General features: G+C 32.6%; 2 protein-coding genes across 3 annotated transcripts; both read left to right on the plus strand.

Moving 5' to 3' along the window:
* The first annotated feature begins 2,098 nt into the window (after positions 1-2,098).
* On the plus strand, positions 2,099-11,471 carry LOC130628836 (ephrin-B2a-like). 2 transcript variants are annotated; one of them, XM_057441861.1, is made up of 6 exons: positions 2,099-2,268; positions 5,513-5,835; positions 6,198-6,287; positions 8,492-8,671; positions 9,025-9,130; positions 9,355-9,434. In XM_057441861.1, the coding sequence occupies exons 1-6, from the start codon at positions 2,174-2,176 to the stop codon at positions 9,407-9,409; spliced, it is 849 nt and encodes a 282-aa protein (XP_057297844.1). In that variant the 5' UTR covers positions 2,099-2,173; the 3' UTR covers positions 9,410-9,434. The 2 variants fall into 2 exon arrangements, with proteins under 2 accessions (XP_057297844.1, XP_057297843.1); XM_057441860.1 differs by lacking the exon at positions 9,355-9,434 and adding an exon at positions 10,418-11,471 and having other exon boundaries at positions 2,100-2,268.
* Positions 11,472-11,605: 134 nt separating this feature from the next.
* On the plus strand, positions 11,606-19,106 carry LOC130628835 (uncharacterized). The gene is made up of 8 exons (XM_057441859.1): positions 11,606-13,010; positions 13,927-14,362; positions 14,437-14,828; positions 15,254-15,335; positions 15,739-15,882; positions 16,527-16,644; positions 16,855-16,925; positions 18,494-19,106. Exons 1-8 carry the CDS (start codon positions 12,999-13,001, stop codon positions 18,553-18,555), a joined length of 1,317 nt encoding a protein of 438 aa, XP_057297842.1. The 5' UTR covers positions 11,606-12,998; the 3' UTR covers positions 18,556-19,106.

Below are 19,106 nucleotides of genomic sequence, written 5' to 3' on the forward strand. Positions count from 1 at the left end.
TTGCAAATATCTTTCCAAATCATTCTTCTGACTTACTATTTGCGATTTTACATATTCCATGTATGTCAAACTTTGAATTTCTTTTTATTTGTACCAACGTTTGTACGTGCATGCTTTACGTTTCTACGAATAATCACGCCCACCATTTTAACTAAAATTTCACTATTTTTTCCACCTTCCACTAAAAAAAGAAGATTCTATACTGTTTGCTTGACCATTATTTCTACCCACCGATTTGATCCCAATTGCGGTAACCATGACAAGGAGACTTTCTAGGCAAGGGACTCCCGGAAACAAGAGAGTTGAAGAGTTTTGATCCACAAATATAGCAAAATATATAGCAAAAATTAAAACAAATTATTAATGTAACTGTGGGAAACAGTGAAGTTTAAGAATTTGTTAAGCTCTCCCCAAGTTTTCCTGGACGGGAACCTTTAGGTTTCCGACGTAAAAAATGTTACTCGGGTGGTAAAGAGTTTAGTTGAATATCATGTTTGCAACAGAACTAATTAATTGTTTCTCCACATTCTTAGTAAAGTTGCAATTCATATAAAAACTACTTTACAGGCTCATAATAATGTCGAAAGTAGTACACTTTAAATACGTTTGCTTTGAACAAAGGTGGTTGACAAAAAAATGTACGAAATAGAAAAGTCGACTAATTTGGCCAAGTGGTAAACGAAAGTTCGTGTTCTTATCGTCGAAAGTGATACCGTCCTTATGTAACTGAAGATAATGTGTTAAAACAGCGTCATTTTCGCACAAAGTTTTTTGTATTTTTAACGAGAAAAACCAAAAACACGGACGCATCACATGTGGCGGCGGTTTTGTTTATTCCCAAGCACGCGTTTTTTGACACATATAGTTGTGTGTCGGTTTTTGTCGTAGAAATGTTCATCCTCGTGGTAAGTAAGTAAGTAAGTAAGTAAGTAAACATTTATTTACCTAAGAAATGACAATTTACATTACTAAAAGAATAAATTAGCAATTAGGAAGGAGACTTTCCCGATAGCCAAGGCTAAACAAAGGAGAAAGCCACCAAGAAAAATGTGAAATATTTTCATATGTCAGTAAATACTGTAAGTTTACAAAGATTAAAATGAAAAAGCATTATTGATTATAATTAGTTAGGGTTAGTGAAAATTCAGTACCATATAGTCAAATAGAAAAAAGTAATGAGACAAAATAATGAAGAGGAAAGCTAGTTGATGTATTGACTCATGTAGAAACTTGTAGCTAGGGATTTGGTTGTGCTTAATTTACAGTTTGTAAGGTTAGTATCAGGATAAATTCTTTGTGGATCCTCTCCGTTTGTGTTAAAAACTGCTTACTTAAGTTTTCATAAATTCGTCAACTTTCTACATTAACGTCACCTAATCGACATTAATTGTGTTCGATAGAAAATATTATCTTCTTTGGAAACTTAAAAATTGTTTCCGACACGTCATCGGGAAATTTATACCGACGATGTTATGTAATTTATGCTTTCCGAATAAACCGTGATAATCCATTGATGTTTTTTTACTACAGTGGGACGGTAAGAAGTGTGTTGTCTTTCCAAAGATTGTGAAATTGGTTTTGGTGTGAAGTGTGATAGTTGAAAATTGATTTGACCGTTGTATAAACGAAAATAATATCTTAATGGAATTTTAGTGCTTTTTATTACGAGTGAAGGGTTCAGTTATATTACCACAGATTTCTAATGGGGTTTAATAGTGACCCTTCTTTACCTAAGAAGCTAGCTAGCTATAGTTGTTATTTTTACCTACAGACAGACGGAAAGTTCGTTTATAATGGAGAAGCATCTATTTGTATTTCATTTGCATTTGAGCCATCTATGTATATTTGAAGTTCTATATATATATATATATTTATATATAAGGTTTGTGTGTATACATGAATCATCAAGAGGTCAAATAAATTTCTTGTTTCATCTTGCTTAACATTTTTAAAGTTTATAGCTATGCATAAATAATATATTTTGTTGAAGTTTGTGTGAATTATGTGTGGCATGTATATATGCTGTGCTTTTCCTCCCACTATATAAATTTTAAATGACAGCTACACGGCTATATGATACTATGACTAACATAATATTATATGCATTATATTTATCGTTTTAGAAAAATATTTAACAAAATAAAACTTTCAAAAAACAAAACTGTAGCTAAGAATGTTCAGTCAAAAGATTTTAATATTTTACACCTTCATTTACATGGCAGAATGTTTACTATTGCCTACATTTTACTGGGATATTCGAAATCCACTGTAAGTATTATATTTTCTTGTTATTTTATGATGTATATGTCTTCTTTTTAATTAAAAGTGGCCCTTTCTAGCTGTAAGTGCAGTACAGACCTTATTTAGGAGGTTGGATATATCTGTTTTAGGAGATCATCTCCAAAATTGGAGATTTTCTTGTAAAACACAGAAATTTTCTGTCAGAGAGGTAGCTAGTGTCTGAAGTCAAAAAACATTTTCGTTCAGCAACTAGCATGAAAAAACAACAAGAGTTTTTTTGCTCATATGCAATATTGTAATGTAAATGTAGTGCTCTTTTAGGAAAGCAATATGAGGTGATTGAATTCATGAACTTAAATCTTGATTTCAGAGTCATTCTTTTTTTTCTAACTTAAATATTATATATATTAGTAATTTATTGTATCCCTTTTGGTAATTGTGTCATTATTATGTTTTTCTCTTCCACAAAGGCTTCTATTATAAGAGTTTGATTGTGAAAAGTCCTTGTTTCTCTCAAATAAAATACAGAAATTTTCACTTTGAAAAGTTGATTTTTTTACCTTGTCTGTCCCCATGTCTTTCAATATTTTTTTTAAAGAGAATTTTATAGGATGTGCAAGATTTTTTTAGTTTAAGAAGACTTCATATATCACATTTCTGTATTTCAAGTAAGATGCGGTTTCATAATATTTATGAAATCTTAGATTCAGGATGGACTCACAAGCACTTCTAAGCGTGTTATATATATTCACAAGCTGATTTAAAGGATGCAACTTAATAAAGGATAATAATATTTATCATTGCATTGTTTGCTTTGTGACAGTTTTATTTGTGTTTGCAGCTATAACAATCATTGTTTTGTTTTTCAATATTTTACATTATGATTATTCTATATCCAGAATACTTTTGACAATCCCTTTGTTTTTACCACAATGTCAATGTCAATTATTCAGGGTTAACTATAAACCATTCACTGAAACCTTTTTTAAACTAGCAATAAGGATTCTCTTTACTTTATGTAATAAGTCAAATGCTTTTGTGAGCATTGTTTTTATTTGATTTTATATGAAGATCAAATAACACAGGTTATCTTTGTTTAAAGCATGGTGTGAAACATGTTAAGAGATCTGTTGTCTTACAGAAACTGATTTTAATAATGACTGTGCTACTTAACACTATTTTAATTTCACACAGTTATAAATTTCTTCACTTTAGATGGCAACTCTCCTTCTCTGTGTTGGGATTTTTTAATTTTTTTTAACAATATGAACATTTTACATTTGTCAAACAAAATTGTGTCATTGGTGTTTTCCACGACAGCTACTTGCGTTTTATTCAAGGAAAGGGAAGGGAACATAATTCTGAAATGTTGAGAAGACTTTGTAAAAACTAGCTAGCAAATTTTTTAATAACAAACCTTTAGCTATCCCATTAAAATTTCATCTTATTAAAAAAGGTCAATCATTCATCCGGCACCATAAATTATTTGTTATTGTTGCCAAATGTTCAGGGGGTTGGGATCTTACAATGTTATGGTCATATACTGTTTTAATTCTCAAAAAGGAATTTACTTTATTGTAAAATTCCATTGGGATAATTTTAATTTTTACAGAATGCAAGTTATTTTTAATATAGAGTTGTGTGGAATGTAGGACGTCAAAACTCAATTAACTTTTTAATTTTCATTCCCTTTTGTAATTAGACATATAATTTTTTTGTGTTGCCATAGAGATCAAACTTGTATTATTTAGTTTTTCCTAAGTCAGCATTATTATTTTTTTCTCTCGATCAAATTAAGTGAATTGATTTATGTTTAGAACCAGTAAATAGTATTGCACAACGAAATATAAGATAATTATTATAAATAAATCATGTTCTCTAATGTACACTTTTTTCTGGCATTTCTTTAGCAGGAACAAAGTGCTAAGGTGTATCAGTGTTGAAAGCTATATTATGCTAACATAGAAAAGGAATGTTAAACCAAAAATGATGTATATACATTCTTTTTAACATAAAGTTTGACATTTTTTTAACACTAAACAAGTTTAACCCAATCATGTTTTAAATGTTTCCACAATATAACACGCCACAACATATTTTGATCATGAAAATTTAAATGTCAGTTTTAAATGATAAAATTTGTGATCTGTGCAGAAAATATTTTAATTCAGTGGTATATATTACATGATTTTTTAATTCATTCATTATTAAAATGGAACATTTCTAAAAGGTGAAAGTTGAAAACAAGAAGTTATTCAGAAGTAGAAGTAGAAATCTCATTTGCAAAAACCTTCTGTCTGTTGGTTGGATAACCAATTCCTTAGAAAGAAAACCTGCAAATTTATTCCCAGGACCTTATAAACAAAAGTAAAACTTGAAAGTTGAAAAGAACAACAGTAAAATTTTAAATTTAGTGTCCAAAACTACCATCTGGTGGACACAACATACTGTGTTCAACAAAAACAGTACTGCAAGCCATGAACTCCAATGACATAAGCAAACAAATTTTTCTTTAAAAGTTACTTTTTAGATATAAAAGTATTAATTTGTTTTGTTTATGAAAAAGGTCTCTGTCATATGTCTTTTTTTAAACCTTAACAACAACAACAACATTGTAATAGGCAAAGACTATAAGTTGTCATGAATTCAGATAACTAATTTATTCATCTTCTCATTTTAAAACAGAAAGTGGACATGTAGTAACTAGGAAATGGGGTGATGATGTCATTTATTCTTCACCGCGGAAGTAACTAGGCACCACCTGCCACCATCCTAAAGCTGGGTCGACCCACCCGTTTCAGAGCAGACTGATTAATGGCATAATAAAAAACCTGATATTTTTTCAACTTGTTTTTTAACTAGTACTATATAATCAAGGGAAAATATTTTGTAAAACAGGGTAAACAGCATTGAGACAAAAATACTTAGTTCAATAAGTTCAGTTAAAAAATTAGGAACTGTTATGCAGTCCCATGATGATGGGAGAAGGATCTCCCGAAACGTAGGCTACTAAACTATCATGTTCAAGAAATGATAAACTTTCCACAGTAATATAAATACTGCACAGACAAACCGAAATAATATCTTCAATAATATCAAAAATTTATTCTTAAATCCTTTTTTGTAGAAAGAATTTTAGGGGTTAAGTAAAAAAGAATTCATTAAAAGTAGGGATATTTGATCAATTCCTACATTTTAAATTTTCTCCCTGTAACCTACTCTACTTCTTTCATTTAACATAATTACATAAATCCTATTTCTAATTTCATAGATTCAACTTGCAAGATTGTGATGATGAGTACACAAATATATTTATTGATAGTGGTTCTCAAATGAACTTTTTATGTCCATCCAGTGTAATAAGATTCACAGGCGAAAAATCTGAAGTCAGCAAGAGTGATTTATATGAGAGCATGTATCTTGTCGAAGAAGAAGAATTTAAAAACTGTGATATTAATAAAAGTAAAGAAAATCGCATACTTAATTGTAATTCTCCGCTGAATCCCAATAATATAATTTTCAAGACCTGGTATATCTCAGATATTACGTCAGGCAGTCACTCGTTTGGTGTCAATAAAACATATTTTCTTGTTGGTAAGTTCTTGTCCTGAGAAATGTTTAATTTTTTGTTGAATTAATGGGAATATATTTTTCGTCTGCTAAGTGTCCTTAATTTTTTTCACACAAAAATACAGAGTTAGCAAGTAAACCTTTCAGCAAAATTAGTTTCCTTATGGTGGAACTAGTACAGATTTTTGATCAGAAACATACAGTCTGTCATTTGGGTCATTGTATACATCCTTTTTACCATACAATACAGGGAAGCCACACCTCGTAAATTTCCTATACATAACCTAAAAAATGGTTGGTCTGTTTTGATTCGCAACTGAGCTGCCATTTTTGAAAAAAGTATAGTGAATGTGCATATTTATTAGATTGAATAACATTTATTTTAGCAACATCTAATGGAACAGTAAGTGGAATAAATAACCTAAAAGGTGGTCGTTGTGAAACCAATAATATGCGAATTGCACTTACAGTCTGTGGTAAGTTCTTTGTTCGTATTGTTAAACAAATAAGCAGGGAGTTTTACAGAGGCTGCATCCTAGTGTTTAGTTTTTCTTTGTTTCCAAATAATGATAATAAAAAACTACAATCAGTGACAAAATATTTGACAAAAATTTTTTGACATGTTTTAAAACGGCAAAGAGCATCAACCCACCAATACTGCACAACCGGGAAGCAAATGTAATACTTCTATTATAGACATAGGTATGCTAAGCAGCATTTTGAATGCGCTGCTTGCACTTTCTAACATGCTAAGATTATGTATGAATTCAAGTTATAGGTCATGCTGATGTCAGCAACAATCAGCACAGCTTAATATTTTGGATTTAACCAAAAGGGAAATAAAAGTTTGCGCAAAACAAAATTGCAGAATTTAAAATTGTGAATTGAAGCAATGATCCATGAATTTTTTCAGGAAATTCATGGATCATTTTTGGCTTAATCAATTTTTTCATTTTGGTCATTAAAATGTATTCCTTTAAAAATTTCTTTCAGTGGAAATAATTCAGGGGATTCCCCTGGTAATTCTCATATATCAATGCATTGACAGATTTTGCTCCTCTTTTTCTTGGAAATTGACAAATTAAATTGCTAATTTTAAGTTTTTTTTCTTGCACAATAATTTCTAACGTAACCTAAGATACTAAGTTTTAAGTCTGCCGTAAATGTTCAAATTGTGTGAATCTAGTATAAAAACAACCTAATTAATACTTGTGGCAACAGAACTTAAATTTGTGGTCATATGCCAATATTTTTCTTATTGATCGCACTTACATCACCTGCTATAGAAATACTTATTGATTTAACTTTTTTGCCTGCAACACAAGCCAATTGCCAGTCAGTAGATGGCCAAATAGCTGGCAACACTGGATATATACAAACGTTACCTACAAACCCTTTGAATATCAGTTGAATGCTCCGTCATTTCACATCATATCACATACTTAAAAGTCATAGTGAAAGTATGCAATCGTTTAAGGGATATTTAACAAGAGATGACAGAAGATGGTCAAACAAACTGAAAAGACAGTTGTTACTCATTCTTTTTGCTCTGATAACTAAAATATAATAAATAAAATGATAAATATTCACCTATGTATACACACCATCCGGATAAACTATCTGAGTTCATCACTAACATATTGCCACACGTAGTGTAGAGGGTTCGTTTGCGGCTTCCAGTTCTCGGGACCGCGGATCGAATCCCGCTCATTGCCAGGCAGTATGTTAGTGATGAACAAAGTAGTTCTCTTTCAATATAAAAAATAAGGAAAGGTAAAGCAAAGTACACTTGGACATTTTGAATCTTTGTGGTGCGTTGCCTTGTGATTATGGCGTTTGCTTCGTAATCACAAGGTCCGTGGTTCGGTCCAGAGCGCGAGCATGTTTAGCCAGTGTCCATACCACAACTACAGATCAACCCATGCTATGTGAGGAAAATTGGATAGGAAATGCTGGTGTATACCTAATATATGCATTAAGTACACAGGAACCACAATAAAGTGGCTAAGCCAATTGGGCGTTTCTAATAGTAACAAAATTTCTCACCGGTTCCAGCTCTGTTCAGGCCTTTTCCAGCATTAAAAAGTACAATAAGTAACAAAATATATAAATATAGAGCTTAAAGTATATAAAAACATACAAACCTTGTTTAAACAAACCTTATCTTTTCGATCATTTGTTCAATTACAAACAAACAGTGTTGGTCATAAGGTGATGATTTACAATAAGTAATGGTAAAAATAAACATCAAGATATTCAAGTGCAAAAATAAACTCAATCAGCATAAATCAATCAGCTATTATGTTCGAAAAAGCCATTCTCGGGCTACTTAAGGTCAGTCCTTTTTTATTTTGAGGCCATTTTCAATATCTCAAGTTATGAGGAATCTGGCATAATTTATTGGGCACCGAACTTGAAACTCTTGAATGTTCCTTTATACGGGTGATTACATGCCGACTTGATTGACCGACATAGTGCGAATTATATCGCGGACAACAAATTTCGTAGACTACACCACTTTTAAAAGGCACATCAATGGTTGTTACAGGTAAGGCAGAACAGCTTTCGTAACATGAAGATAATAGGGGAATTGATGAGAAATTTTTAGTGCTTGGAACACCCTTTCATCCGCAAACCTGTTGAATTTGATTATTTTAAAAGAAAATTAATATTATTTTAGAGGTTGGTTCGAACTGTCATAAAAGACCGGCATGTAGAAATCCTAAAAAAGCTTTCACAGTCACATCAACAACGTCAACAACAACAACAACAACAACAACGTCGTCGACGACGTCAACTATGAAGACGACAAAAAAGAAAATAGTTGCACTTCCGTCTCAATCAGACAAACAATGTGGTGGTATGTTTTCTAACGCTTTCTGGGTTAACAGAGTTTAATCTTACTGTTACTTGTTAATAGTTGGAGAAGGCGGTTTGAATATGTAAAAACAACTTTTACTATATTGTGCCAGCTGTGGTTGGGCGGGGCAGATCTAGGAAATTATTTAAGCGTTGGTAACCTCCTCAAATTTTATTTTGGTCTTTGTGGGAAATGTCAAGCTTTGTTAAAATAGGCTATAAAAGAAACAAGAACAATCGTTTGTATAAAAAAAGTAAACCAACTTTCGGACATATTTGAAGCCCCTAAAAATCGGTAGGAAGATGTTCAAATTTCTCTAAAAGTCAAAATTAAATGTTCTTTTTTTTCTCTAGAAACAACTTTCACAACAATAACTGCAATATGTCTCATCTTGGGATTAATTTTTGGACTTTTAACTGGAGTAGGATTAATACTGGTTCTGCAAAGAATTAAAAACAGGTTTGCTTCATTTTTGGCAGAAAAATCTTTATACTTACTAATTTTTATTTTATATTGTTAAAGAAACTAATAAAAAATTTAAGTATAAAATTTTGCTATCTGCTTTATTTGGTTTACTGTTAAAAATCGCCATAATGAAGGAATTAATAAAAGGATGTATTGGAGTTGTGACTTAAAAATATTGTTCTAAACTACTAATTTTGTCTCGCTAACCTTGTATGTAGGTATGCATGTTTAAATTCTAATTCTAAAGAGCAGAATCAACCAAACTTTGTGTAAAGAAAAAATATGTAAATGTAAGTAACATTGATTTGAAGCACAAAAAGGAGCACCTACGTGTGAGCACTGTCATTACACTCTTCCTCGCACTTGTTTGTGTGCTTTGTGTTTTAATATCTTTAAATAACTTAAAACGCTTGGTTAAATTTATTATAAATCTGATTAAATTTTTGCTCGATTATTATCCAAATCTGCACATGATTACTTTCTTGATTATTCAAATCCTGCCTGTATACCAGTTAGAATAAAACCCGTCTTTAAACTATCATAACAGAAAATACTTGTTTACCCACCCTCCTTCGGATAAGCCTTACTCTAAGGTTAATTTTCATCAAATAGGCATCATCCTCGAGTAAGTCCAATTGGAAAAGAAAATTAATTCGGAAAAATTCAAAAGTTTTTTGCAAATTGAGAAATTTTCTTCACTATTTCTTGGGGACCGGGTTTAGGATAAATAAAAATATTAATATACCCATTTTATAATACAAGGCACGTGACAAAGTTCCAATGATATGCATAATCGAGAAAGTAGCGTAGTAGTTGGAAAAGTACGGATAATCAAGAAAAGTATGGATAATCGAGAAAAGTACGGATAATTGAATAAAGTACGGATAGTCGAGAAAAGTACGGATAATTGAATAAAATACGGATAATCGAGAAAAGTACGGATAATCGAGAAAGTAGCGCAGTAATAATAAAACGCAGAAATAAGTTAATGTGATAAAAACATCAGCACTCTTAACTATATTTTTCGTGAGAGATGAGAATTGTCTCTCCTCCCGATTTGCATTAATCAACTTTGTTGTAGTTTGAATATTTTTTAAAGTTCCACTGCGATGGAGCGTTTAGATCAATTCTATTAAATATCACGTTACTGTCATAATATAATGTCATCACGTTCGAAATATTTGTTTCTTGTGATGTAGATTTCGCTTATTAATTTCACACTCCATCTGATATGTTTTTCTGTATAGGTGTAAATAGCTTTTGAGGATATTTCTATTTTAGAGAAGAAAAAGAACCGCCTAAAACAGCTAACATGGCGCCAACTGTGGAGTTAGACCCGAATGAGACTTTAAGGAGGGAGGCGAATCGTAAATATTTCAGCGCGGACAATCCTACGTATAGACATTCCACTGAATTCAAAAGATTACTAAGCACGAACTCCGCCTCATCTACTGAAAGACATTCTGTTGTCCCATTGGGTGAATACGAGTAACCATGGCAATAGCATACTTTTATACTGAATTTATTTATCTAGCAATTTTTTATAGTTTTTTTTTATATCAGAATAGTTATGTTGTTTTTTCACGTAAATGTTTGTGTTGCAAATATTTTATATGCTGCGCGCATGCGCAGAAACAACATACTGATTTTTATGTTTTCAGTTTCTTTTTTCTTCTGTCAATAGATTCTAATTAATTGTTGAAATTAAAATTTCATATGTTTCGTGTATATAGTAGCACTTTAGTCAATGGTGTAAAAATTTCATCAACCCAGCCGACCCACAAACCATCGAGACAAATAGTTTCATAAGCTGGGTAAAAGAGACTTCTTTTTGATGATTGAGATAAAATATCTCCATTATACATACAGTATTTTTTTTAATGATAGAATTTTTAGCTTTTTTTATAAACGTTTTTTCGAAGCAATGATAAGTTTTCTGCGTAAAATGTATCTATACAGAGTAGACGTTCGTGTGTAGTCTTGTCCTGTACTGAATCATCCAAACACTAGGATGAGTAGTATCTATGCAAAGTTGAATCTCCCTGTACAGTGTTATCTTAAATTCTTCACAGCGTTAAGTAGCAAGTATTTCGTTTTGTGTTTTTTAACATTTTTATTTGCAACCTCGTCACCAGACTGTAATGGTAATTGATTGTAATACTAGGACTTCTCATATAAATTTGGATCTTTGATCCTAGATTTGTATATAGGCTATGGTGTTTTTACCAGACTCCTTTTTATAAAAAGGAACTGGTAACGGAGTTATGTGTGTTTATTGTGTAAATACGTTATGTTAAAAATTCATTTTTTAAAATAGCAGGGAACTGGTAACTAAGTCGGATTTTGTACTGTTGTGCTTGTAGGCTACAAAAGGCACGTCTTTTCTTCCTCTGTTAGGCGAATGAATCAATCAAGTCACGTGTTTTCTTTTTATGAAACTGATATAGATTTAGCAGAGCAAACGTGGAAGCAACTAATTTTTATGTTTTTTGCATCTTTCTTTTTACTAAACTAAGGATGGCTTCTACAATCGTGGCCAAAAAAATTGAGATAAATGCTGTTTATTCTCCATTTCTCAAATATTGACACAAGCGTCAAATGGTCAATGCTCTGCAATCATCAGTTTTGCTACTTTTGCCCACACGTAGGATAGACTTGACAAGTTCATAGTGTGTGAATCTAATATAGAATGAACCTACGCAATTACTTGTGGTGGCAAACTTCGAAGTTTGTTGTCTTGTTTCAACATTTTTGACCAAGATTGAAGTTCTCTGTTTCAAGATTTTGAACTTCGTGTTGTTTTAAAAATGTTGTTTATAAATATGCGTATATGTTGCAAAAGCTGTTTTAGTTTTCGTGCCTGTGGGACTGGGTCCAAAGTTGTCTGTAAGTAAAAATGGTAGCTGCGATTGGCAAATCCATGTATTCTTTTTTGCGGGCTAAAGAGCAATATGCGATATAAGAAAAACTTTGATTTCAAAATACTGCGGTAATTACAGTCTGTGGTCGCACTGACTACGATCAAATCTACCGATTCTCTGTTCATACTTATATCTATTGAGAGATAGTTCCCGCGCACACGAAATAACAAGCTGCTGAAAATTAAAAGGTTGGAATGACAACTATAACAGCAAGAATATAGGAATATAGATTTCAGCCTGTATTTTTTTGTATTTCAGCAGTATTTTTTGTGAAACATGTGGATGGTTATATTGTAACTTATATGTCCAGTAAATTTGATGATGAGTCATGTGCCCGGTAAGACAGTAATATGTCCGGTGTTTTTATGGTGAGACGGCAATGTATCTGGTAGGTTTAGTTGAAAGGTAGGTTTGAAAGGTAGGGCTTTGTAGTGAGTACTATTGTGCATTGTTCAAACTTATTGAAGGAATGTAACTTCCGGTCGAAAATATGTATGATTGGTAAAACCATGAATGATTCCACGGGCTTATGGACTATGAGCTATGAGTTTTCGATTTTACTTCCCAATAGAGCATTTACAAAAAAATAATGGTTGAAAAACCTCTTCACAAAAGCCTAGCATAAAACTTGTCTGACTAGGTCTTTAATTTCTTTTGTATCAATTATAAAGATGTCCTTCTTAAGGGATTTTAATATTTAGCGCATCGCTATGATGAGAAAAAACAAAAACCCATCAATATAACTACGCATATTTACATAAATTAAAAGCTTTACCATGGCAACAGTATTAAACATATAAAAACAGCAAGATGGTAGAATAAGTAACAACAAACTTTTTTATGGTTTATATTTACTTCTCTTTTATTTGCATACTAATTTACTTCACGAGTGATGTAACTTTGTAACAACAAGAAAGCAGCAATCAATTTAAAAATTCAAGATGGTGGAGAAGGTATTGTAAATATTCAAATTTTAATAGACTTTAGTTTTGGATTAAAGTTTCATCCACCCATATGTTAGATCGGTATAACTGACACACAACATTCTCTGTTACCACTTTATTGGTAAAACATGTTGCACAACAAAGCGACGCAGGAGATGTTGCACAACAAAACGACGCAGGAGATGTTGCACAACAAAGCGGCGCAGGAGATGTTGCACAATAAAAGCGACGCAGGAGATGTTGCACAACAAGTCTTGCACAACGATTACAAGTTTTAATGTAAACCGACTATAAGGAGCTCTGCTTACGAGAATTCACAGAACACACTTCATTTTAGAAATTTTTCGTTATTTTTATTCGTCAAGATAACCTGAATACTGACTACGTTAAAAAAATTACAATGCTTAGGTTTTTATAAGGCTTTTTTGTTAACAGAAACTGCATGCATGCACTATCAAAATGCGAATGCTAATTTTCGGCTTAAGCGACGGTTGTTGTATCTGTCGCATTTATGTGGCAGCGATTTTTGGTATTTAAATGACGGCTATATTTAGCATGAATGTGACGCCTATTCTTGGCGTTAAAGGGGCTACGGAACGGCTATTGGTTTTTGACTTTAGTGACTTACACGAAAGTCGAGATGGAGGCGGCGAAAAACAAAAATGGCAATTTTTTCTGGCATGTATGTAATTTACAGACTCGAACATATAGATATATCTAGAATTTTTATGTCCAGCCTTGGTCATGTTTTCATCCAGAATGAGTCTTGATGAAATATTTCTTTCTAATATAAAATTAAAAGAATATTCTCTTTTGTAAAAATTTTTATTACAGCAGTTAAAAATATTTGCCTCTGTGATCTATGTTTGCAAAAAATTCAATTCAAATGTAAGTGCAAAAATCATGAAATACTTTTTCTGTACAGAGAATCATCTCACAGTTGTCCCAACCGCCCTCCGCATCATTTAAATCCAAACGCCCACGCCAACCACTACTAGTGTTTGAACAACGCCCAGTGGCTCAACAACGTTCTTTGTTTGGAAAAAGCTCACTGTGTCAACAACGCCCGGGATCTCAACGTTCCATGCCGCTAAACAACGCATGGGATAAAGATAGTAGTCGTCCAAACACCGGGCAGAGTTTTCCAGAAAGACAAAGTAAAAATCCTTTTTTTATCCGAAACGCGCCTCATCCGACAAAAGTGAGGCACATCAAAGGTTTTCTCAATGTTCCAGTTTGTACAGTGCTGGACGCCGGATACAACGAAAATGTACCGAAAAAACAGCAATTGAAAACTAACTTCCTTTTTTCTTATCCTGGTGAGAAAAAAAAAGAGAAATTCATTCCTGGAGTTGGTATAGGTACGTACCTTTGATTTGTGTTTACTACATCTTAAATTATACTTTAAAAATTGCATATTGTTTTTTGCATTAAGTAAATTTAGAGCCATCCTGGGTAAAACTTTTAAAAGAGTTCACCGAAAAAGTTGAGGAGAAACCAACTCGAACAAAATCGCTTCCATTGCGGCTACAATCGATAAATGAAGAACGCGAAATGCGTATCTCTACAACCACTCCGATGCCTCGTTTACAAGTAACTCTCCCTCCTCCTGTGGGTGAAACCTCCCCACAGAGAGGTGTTATGAGTCGGCAGTCCTCACGAGCGTCGAATCATCGTTCACAAAATCGGTCACACTTACGAAGAATCGAAGAGGATTTTGTACGCCAATCGTGTGAACAATTAAAGAGGGCGGATGTCAATCAAAACAACATCAAAAATGGTTTCTTTAACATTCAGAATATTTCGTTTGAAGACAACCCTGCGTATGTAAGGACTAAAAATTTATTTATATGTTTATTTATTTATTTATTTATTTATTTATTTATTTATTTATTTATTTATTTATTTATTTATTTATTTATTTATTTATTTATTTATTTTTTTATTTATTTATTTATTTATTTATTTATTTATTTATTTATTTATTTATTTATTTATTTATTTATTTATTTATTTATTTATTTATTTATTTATTTATTTATTTATTTATTTATTTATTTATTTATTTATTTATTTATTTATTTATTTATTTATTTATTTATTTATTTATTTATTTATTTATTTATTTATTTATTTATTTATTTATTTATTTATTTATTTATTTATTTATTTATTTATTTATGTTTGCTTTATTCATTCCTTGTTCTTGCTTGTCCCTCCGTTCTTTTTTTTCATTTTTCTTATATTTCTAGGTTTTTTATATTTTGTCTCAAGTTTTACAAACAGATTCGATCGATGATATCGGAAGTTGGCTTCTACAGGCACCAGGAAGAGGTATTTCTTATTTCAAAACAAAGTGTTTTTTTCAGATTTTCATCCCGAGAGCTGCTTAAGATAAAACCTGAGTTCTTCTCTTCAAAATATTTATTACGCAATCGATACTTTTCAAAAAATTAGTGTTTGCAAGCCTGGATACCCGACGCCGCAGATGCGCGCGTTTTTCTCTGCGGGAGTTAATAACAAAAGCGATAAAATTGTATCGTATTTTTTATTTCGTACAATCATAGATGGCGGATGTTAATCAAAACAACACATATAGAAATTGTGTCAGATATATCAGAGAATAAAAGCATTTTTACTAAAATGGGTTGAAACGCGCATTTTGATTTTCTTTATCTTTTGCTGCCGGCTGCAAACGTTACTACCCATAGCAACAGTCATACCAACTTTCTTTTAGAAAAAGAAATAGTTCTGAACATGGTACGCGCCGTTGCAAACACAAATCGTGATTTTCGACAAGGAATGTTGGAATTGGAAAAACTCAAGCAGCCAGATTATCAAAAAAATTTTCTTTATCACGAAAATAGTCTTGATATTGAAGGTCGGTATGTTTTTGTCCTGACAAAAGAGTGACATGAAAATGAGGTTTTTTCATTATAGCGGTTATCACTTATACCATCGAGTATACAAACGGCCTCAGCCTGGTTACGAGGTTGTTACGCCCAAAAGAGTCAGTGCTAAAACCCTATAGATGAGTTAGGAATGTTTAAAAAACGTTTCATATATGCGTAACGCCAAAGCGCCCATCCTAACGCCAAAGCGTCCATCCTAACACCAAAAGGCCCATTGTTCAAGGCAATAGAAAGTTAGGTTGCATAGACCAAATTGACTATTTAATTTACGTTACTTTATCAATTTTTACGAGTTACAAGATTAAAAATTCATCGGAGTTGTTTTTTCTCAACTATTGTCATCTCTGTTTAAGATCAAACATTACCAACTTTAGCGTCAGCCATTTTTTACTTAATATGTGATCTGTTGTTTGTATTTTTTGTCCTCCATATGCCTATGCGCATTCTATTGTTTTCGATTTAGTATAAAGTTACACCGCATACCCATCTATCGGCGGAGATAACCAAAAATACCATCCCTGTGTAGGGATTGTACGGAGGGTTGTTGTTGTTAGTTTCACAGGTGAGATGAACGCCTTTAAACTTTTATCACTTCCTCTTGATATTTCTTTAGAAATAAAAAAACATAATAATGAGACAAGAAATAACTCGAAATTTCACTCAAATAACTCGATTATGGACCAGCTAGAAGAAACAGTTGAATGTGACATTAGACATGCTACGAGAAAGAGGTTGGCTTTTGTATGGATGTTTTAAACTTTAATTCACTGACCAACCTCGTTCTCAGTGCCCCTTTTTTCACAACGTGAAAATCTTGACAATTCACTCTCCTCAAATGCTAAGAGAAGACGGTTATTTTGTTTATCAAAGCGGAGCACATTTGTTATCTTATGCGTGTATTTCATATTAGATACACCTTAACAACAAATTCTGCTTTTCAGTTTAAGATCTGGAGAAGAAATTCTAAAAGATGTTTTTCCAAAATTAACTGAAGAAGATGCAGAAATAGAAGGTAAAACCTACAGAAAAATAGCAATATAAAAAATAAAATGCCTGTACTTTGTGTGCTACAACCTCGTCCCCAGGGTCTTATGGCCCCTGAGCTGTTAATGCCCTTGGAACGAGGTTGCGTGTGCTAAAAACGGTTGCGCACAGCTTATGTCCGATCACAGCACATTTTCGCGGACGAGGATCCAAAAAAAACGAAGACTGACGTGTGAATTCCGGTGGCCATTTTTTATGGGCTTACAGCTGGTCTCCATAATGGTAGCCGCTGTCTATATGTAAACTGTGTCATATTAAACTAAGCATTAAAATTCCAATATAATCTAAACGATTTTTCTGTGAAGGGAAATTTCTGTGGATTTTCTATTAGTCTCTATAATAATTGTCGACCAAAAGCGTGCCATGTTAAACAACGCAAAATTTCTAAGCTAAAAATAACAAGTGAAGCTAAATTCACACTGAAAACGCAGTTTTATATTTGTATACAATAGAAAGAAACAGGCAATTCAAGAATAACAAGAAGCCCTGGAGGCTCTAAGAATTTCCGCTTGCTACCAAAATATTTGATGACAACCTGCTAATTCGTGCCAAACATTCGAAGAGGTTTGGTGCATGAAGCTCTGAAGATAAAGCACACAAGTGACATTAACAACAAACGCAAGCAAAATGAAACGTGTCATAATAAACTCACATTTTTAAAGAAATTGCTAACAAAAAATACAGCCTATCATTCATGGTTGTAAGTCTTGCGATTGAAACGTTTATGGTCTTAAACAGCATTTAGTCAGCATTTTTAACCCTAATCCTAAAATAACATTTAAGTGACAAAAAATCAAACTTTTGTATCGCCATCATTTTCAGCATACTTTATTTGTTAACCGTGCCAAATTTGGTCGAAAATGAGGTGGTTTTAATTTTTGGACCAATTTTGGCCTAAAATGACATTTAGGTAACAAATAATCAGAGGAACGTGAAATCCCAGGGTCGATTTTTTTTAAAAAAATGCTCCAAAAGAAAAAAACGACGGTTTTAAAGAATTTCATATCCCTTCGGGCGCGAAAATTCAACAATGAAAAATGCTAATTTCAGCATGCAGCTACACATAACGCTGCGTCAAGTTTGGTTTTGATCCAAACTTGACGCAGCGTCATCATACGGCAAACCGAAAGTGAGCATACGTCATTTAGCGGCTAATATATATGGCGAAAACGCGTCGCGACGCAGAAAATTTTTTTAGTGTGAATTTAGCATAAGGGCTAACGACTAGTCTGTAATAATAATGGGAGAAAAAAAGAATTCATAACACAGTGCACGAAATATGAATTCATTGATTTCGCTCTCTACTTTTTGTCTCTTGTGTTCATGATTTATATTCCATGTGCGTCCACGTCCACGGCACTGAACGTGATACATACACGATGTCAACCAGCCTCCTCTAACATGTTGTTGCTGTTAATACCGGAGATCGCATGTTCAGCAAGATGGGAGAAAGAAAACGTTTATTTGCTCGTTTGAAGGTTTTATTACGTCAGAAAAAAAAATCATTTTTTGTATAGCTTAACTACTTCTTTGTAGGAATCAGAAGCCAATTAGCTTCACGAAGTGGAAGCGTAAATGTTTTTTCGAAGACGAGATAATCGCATTTGTACATACTATTCTGCTAATTACATTTGCATCAACATGGCTGTGTTGTTTTACAAGCAAAGGAGACATCTATAACAAATTAATAGATGGAACAAGCGAAGGACTGGAGATCGCGTGAACGAAAATTTCATGGTTTCATTGCTTTCAAATCAAGTGGACATCAACAACTGTAATTGTTGATACAAGCAAGATGCAGAAGAAATGTGGGTCAAAAAAAAAAATTCAAAAATACAAAAGCCAAAAAAATTCAATGTTAAAATAAACAAAACCATATCGCCAGACTCATTTTTTTCAGTGTGTTTTTTGTTGAAATTTTTGACCTGGAAAAAGTCTTTCCTGCTCGATAGTCCTCCAAATTTAATTTCTTTTAAAAAACGAGCCAACTACATACCCCTTAGTGTAATACATTTACATTGGTTAACTATTCTTAAAGAGGGAAGGAAACAGCTAAGAAAAGTCAATTCCGGTGCCTTTTGTATTATCTATTCTTGTGTAACTTTGACGACTGTATAACATAAAATTGAACACAAGCTGATAAATAAAA

This window comes from Hydractinia symbiolongicarpus, chromosome 15, assembly GCF_029227915.1.
Source record: "Hydractinia symbiolongicarpus strain clone_291-10 chromosome 15, HSymV2.1, whole genome shotgun sequence".
In the NCBI taxonomy this organism is placed as follows: domain Eukaryota; kingdom Metazoa; phylum Cnidaria; class Hydrozoa; order Anthoathecata; family Hydractiniidae; genus Hydractinia; species Hydractinia symbiolongicarpus.